Source organism: Trichinella spiralis, assembly GCF_000181795.1.
Source record: "Trichinella spiralis strain ISS 195 chromosome Unknown Scfld2, whole genome shotgun sequence".
Taxonomy (NCBI): Eukaryota; Metazoa; Nematoda; class Enoplea; order Trichinellida; family Trichinellidae; genus Trichinella; species Trichinella spiralis.
This window is the reverse complement of record NW_003526941.1, coordinates 999,844-1,004,453: the sequence shown is the minus strand read 5'-3', so window position 1 is coordinate 1,004,453 and position 4,610 is coordinate 999,844. Positions and strand designations below refer to the sequence as shown.

General features: G+C 38.9%; 2 protein-coding genes across 2 annotated transcripts; both read left to right on the top strand.

Moving 5' to 3' along the window:
• Positions 1-166: 166 nt before the first annotated feature.
• Positions 167-2,701, top strand: Tsp_02706 (conserved hypothetical protein; the record flags this gene model as incomplete). Its single annotated transcript, XM_003378986.1, has 7 exons — positions 167-964; positions 1,183-1,296; positions 1,497-1,557; positions 1,659-1,720; positions 2,038-2,271; positions 2,351-2,464; positions 2,592-2,701. Coding segments are annotated over 7 exons (1,493 nt in total), but the record flags the coding sequence as incomplete, so codon positions are not given.
• Positions 2,702-2,942: 241 nt separating this feature from the next.
• Positions 2,943-4,310, top strand: Tsp_02705 (conserved hypothetical protein). Its single transcript, XM_003378985.1, has 4 exons — positions 2,943-3,015; positions 3,087-3,242; positions 3,452-3,513; positions 4,248-4,310. Exons 1-4 carry the CDS (start codon positions 2,943-2,945, stop codon positions 4,308-4,310), a joined length of 354 nt encoding a protein of 117 aa, XP_003379033.1.
• Positions 4,311-4,610: the final 300 nt, after the last annotated feature.

The window sequence follows — 4,610 nt, the reverse complement described above, 5'->3', positions numbered from 1 at the left end:
TTATTGATTGATTGCTCGCATTTCGGTTGTTTGTTTTGTTTGCTTTACTTTTGCGTCTTCAGTGCAGTGTTACACCAACAGCTATTGGTGATGGATGATGTAGGATTTAGTTGGACGATTTTGCAATTCCTTAGAAAAGAGGAGAAGAATGGTGATTTAATTTCAGAGTTGCGGTCAGTTTCAGAGCGACTCGAGGTCGAGCATTTGAACGCCGCCGGTGTTGGCGACACAGCCCAGCATGGGCAATGCAGTTTGCATGAACCTTGTGCTGCTGGAGCAGTAGAGATTTGTCATGAGTATGAACAACGGTCAAGTCACTTGATTCGACAGCAGCCGCTGGAGGAGAAAAGTTGCCCACCGATGGCTAATTTCGAATTAATTATTACTTCTTCACCGTTGTTGAGGGCATCAATTTCGGAACCACTGCTAGAAAGATCGCCAGAATTTTTTGTACCGGCTTCTGCAGTTCGACATTTCGAAGCCGAATATTGGAGCGGTGAGCATGACGAGCGTGGTTGGTCATCTTCTGAGGATGATGATCGTGATGATTTCGAACAATCGTCCAGCGGTGACGGCAAATTTCAGTTGTTGGTTGCTTCGAGTGAAATGGACGATGACAACGAACAGCAACCGCCATACGTTCACCGGTGCACACCATCCGGTGCCGTTGTGCAAGGGTTGTTCAACGGTTGGCCAGTGTTGGGTGAGTTGACAACGCGGCTACGCCCTTACGATTCGGGCAGATTTGTGGAACCTGGTTTTTCTGAAAAGTTATACGAAGCAGAGCACTGGAGCGGTCAGCACGGGGAATGTTTGTCGGATGACGAACCGAGAGACGTTGACCAACGGGCGATTGTTGTGCAGCAAGGCTTGTTTGCCGGCGTGCCGGTCATTCATTGCTGTTTGCCGACCGTTTCTTTGTCGAATTTCATCGACACTGAAGATTATTCTCGAAATACGGATGGTAATTTTCTCTCAGGCCACACACAAAAATAGACAGGGTTACGTTAAAATAAAACGCGCGTGTCAGTTTATTATTCATTATACGTATATATATATATATATTTGAATTATTCTTCAGTTTGTGATTTTTCTTAGAAGAAAAGGAAAAGATGATTTTCATAGTTTCCTTTTTCTTTGGCATTCTTTTAACACTGATATGTGATTATGAATTTTTTTCAGTCGAAACTTCGCAAGAAACTGAAACTCTTGAAGAGGGATACGTTGAAGATGGTCATCTTGTTAGTACGAAAAAAATAATGCGAGTAGTGACCACTACTCGGACTCTTAGTGAAGGTAAGCAGTTTTTCTGCATTTGTTTTTAATGCTTTTGAATTTTGTTGAAATCACATGTAATAATGTATGGTGGTTTATTATACGATGGTTGTATTTTGTTATCAAAAGGCAACTGAAAATTGGTGACATTTATGATATTCCAAAATGATATGATGATAAAATGATGGATTTTTATATTTGAAATTTTACAAAGATGGCAGATAGACACAGATTGAATGATTTGTGGAGTCGGAGAAAGCAATTGAGCAAGGGGGAAAAAACGTATATTCATAATAGATGCAGTGAGATGAAATGTTTGGCACGTCATCTCAGATTTCAAAAGTAGTTTCGATTCGAAATTTTAAAGAAATGAAGATTATTAGCACGCTATCGGTGTTGTTGAACACGAGTGTAGCGTTGTACGTACACACACCACACGTTAGTGGTTTCTGACGTACGGGAAATAAGGTGAGCTGCTGACACGTATGTTTTATCAAGAATATATATATATATTTGGTGTTCGTAAGAGCATGTTGTGTGTGAAATGGTTATTTTTGGAATGGAAAAAAGAGAATAATCTCCACCAGCGGTTGATGCTTCAACTTTAGTCTTTCGTCGTAAAGTTTCGTCACAAAAACTGAATATATGCATTTATTTTAATAAGAAGCTTTTCCATTAGAAACGACTGAATGTGTGTGGATTATTTGATTTGAAAGTTGATGATTAATCATCGCCGTTTGTTACATGTTCCATTGTTTTCAGTTTGCTTCGAGCGAACTAGCATTTTGAACAGGACGGCATCAATTGATGATTGCGCGTTGTCGGCCGGCCATGTTAGAGGAATAAAAATAGATCCTTCTCGGCGCCAACGTACGTACTTACGTGCTTACGTATGTACGTACATCCTCTGTCGTCGTCGTCGACGACTGCTTATATCTATTTATTCTCGTTCGTTCATTTGTTCAGTAGTCGTACTCTGGAGCAGTGGAAGTGCAAGTTTGTGAGATTAAGCCGGCTTGAAGACGCATCTTTAGAACAGTTTAACTGGACCCAACATTTTAAAGAGTTTATCAAGCTAAGTTGTTTGGAAAAGTTTGCACCAGGGGCAAAGTTCATTTTGAAAAGATCTATCTGAAGCATATTCGTGAATTGATCAGCCAACGAGCGATGCATTGTAATATTGTGAAAGGTGATTGGAGGGAAAATGAAGCGGGGAAAGCGTGCAAACAAAATTACTTAATAAAATGATAATCAGTTTTGCTGAAGTTGATTCAGTCATGCAAAAGTGGTGAGCAAGGACAATTTTTTTTCCTTAGGTCCCGACGGCAAGCCAATTCAAAAGACGGTCACTACAACGCAGACGTTCGGTGACACGCCCACTGGCGAGCCGATTGTTGAAGAGATCTCTTCATCTCCAGGTGAGTGATTGTTTTTCAGTTGTGTTGTTTTGCTATTGGAGAAAGGCCTCTCGCAACGCGCAGGCTGTTTCGTTGAGCAATAACGATATGTAGAAGCAAGCTTTGACGAAGACTTCTTCTTCTTCTTCTTCTTCTTCTTCTTTTTTACAACTCCCACTTGCTGGCCAGATTTGATTTATCGGTGGTGATTTGATTAGTTTCCATTTTTCATCCCCCAACAGAGGGATGTAAAAAATTATATTCTGAGTAATGACGAGAGATGATTTTTCAATAGCAGACATTTCTAGTGTTCAGAATATTTGTGAAATAACGACCTCTGAAAGTGTTGTCTGAATTGATGAAAGATAGAATTCAGGGGCCAACAAATAGATTTAGTGTTATCAAACTAAACAGTGACTTTGCGGATAGGTACTGCGACGACTGGCACGTCTGGCCAGCCATTAATACGACTCAAAGTTGACGATGCAGTGTTCAACGGAGTTTTGGATAAGAACGCGCATATTCAACTGTCGCCAGCCGCGCCAGCTGCAGGAGGAGGAGGTGGAGGAGGTAAAAATGATCAAATGAAAATTTTATCCTATAAAATATTAGTAGTACACTGTTGTTTTGTGGCTTTTATCCTGCTGAACACATACTGTCTGTCTGCGTGCAGTTTTTTTTACATTTTTTTCTTTTGTCAGCTATATTTGCTTTTGCTTGTTCGCTCACCGACACTTACTTAGTATTAGTATCCGTTGTTCAGTTATAATTAGTTCTAGGTTTTGGAGGCGCAAAAAGCGTCAACGCTCCGTATAGTTTTGCTAGTGATGCATTACTGTGTGTTTGTTTGTTTGTTTGTTCGTTTGTGTTGTTTGTTTGCCTCTAATGTGTTGCCTGGTGTGATTTAGTTTTCTTGGCCACTTAACGATTTAAACACAGTTTACAATCAAAATACTCTGCGCTTTAGTTTTTTTTCTCTGTTGCTTTCTACACTGTAAGTCTTTTCTTCAGTCTTTCATATTCGTACATTTTGATCTCGTATTTTTATGGATGGGTTTTCAATTTCGTTTGTTGCTTCTTTTTCACCTTCTTAGCATGGACATTTAATTTGTTGATGAGATAGATGGTCAGCTGTTGTTGGTTAAGAAAATAAATTAGATTTCGTTTTCAACGTGATAGGTTTATTCTTTAATTCAAACTGGAAGATTCAAGCAGTGCACAATTATTTCTTCCACTCCTCGAATGTCTGTCTGCTCGTTTTCTTGTCTGTTCACTGACAAAATTGGACATGTTATTTCAATTGAATTGGATGTTAGGCCAAATTTTACTAAATAATTTATAATCATATTATTTATGAACGGATAATCATTTCTTAAAGCTGAATTGATTTGCTTAACGTATCTACTGCTGTTACACACTCACAGTATTTGTGTTTTGTGAACATTTTAATTCTCAGTCTTAAAAAAATTTTTTTTCTTATTGAGCAAAATTGTCTTCTCATAACTTGTTGTGTACTTGTGCGTTGTTTTTCTACAAGTTGAAGAATTTATGTCACATGATATGGAAAATTTTCAGATTGTATTTACTGCTGATGTTGATGTTGTTGTATTGTATGTACACAGTGAAGAATGTCCGTGATGACATTTCTTCATTCATTTATTTTTGTTTCTTTGTATTGTATTATTTATCTGATTCAGCGCTAAGAATTGATCGAGAGTTTTTCCTTTTAGTCTGTTATCCATCATCTGTTCGCTGCTAACTGCAGTTAGTAGAAAATATCTGCCAACTAACTGCTTGTATACTAACTTTTAGAAAATCTGTACGCTGCTGGTCCTGTTGGACTCGTGTCGCAGTGTCGAGTTATGTTTGAAAAAAAACTCCCTATCATCAGCGTCTCACTTGTCATGTGCTGCCAGCTGCCGCTGGATTTGCCGGAGA

Coding starts and splice junctions, on each gene's coding strand:
- Tsp_02705 (XM_003378985.1), top strand. CDS start 2,943: ATGACGAGAGATGATTTTTCAATAGCAGACATTTCTAGTGTTCAGAAT. Junction 3,243..3,451: donor AGGAGGAGGAGGTGGAGGAG/GTAAAAATGATC, acceptor AATTAGTTCTAG/GTTTTGGAGGCGCAAAAAGC. Junction 3,514..4,247: donor CTAGTGATGCATTACTGTGT/GTTTGTTTGTTT, acceptor GAAAATTTTCAG/ATTGTATTTACTGCTGATGT.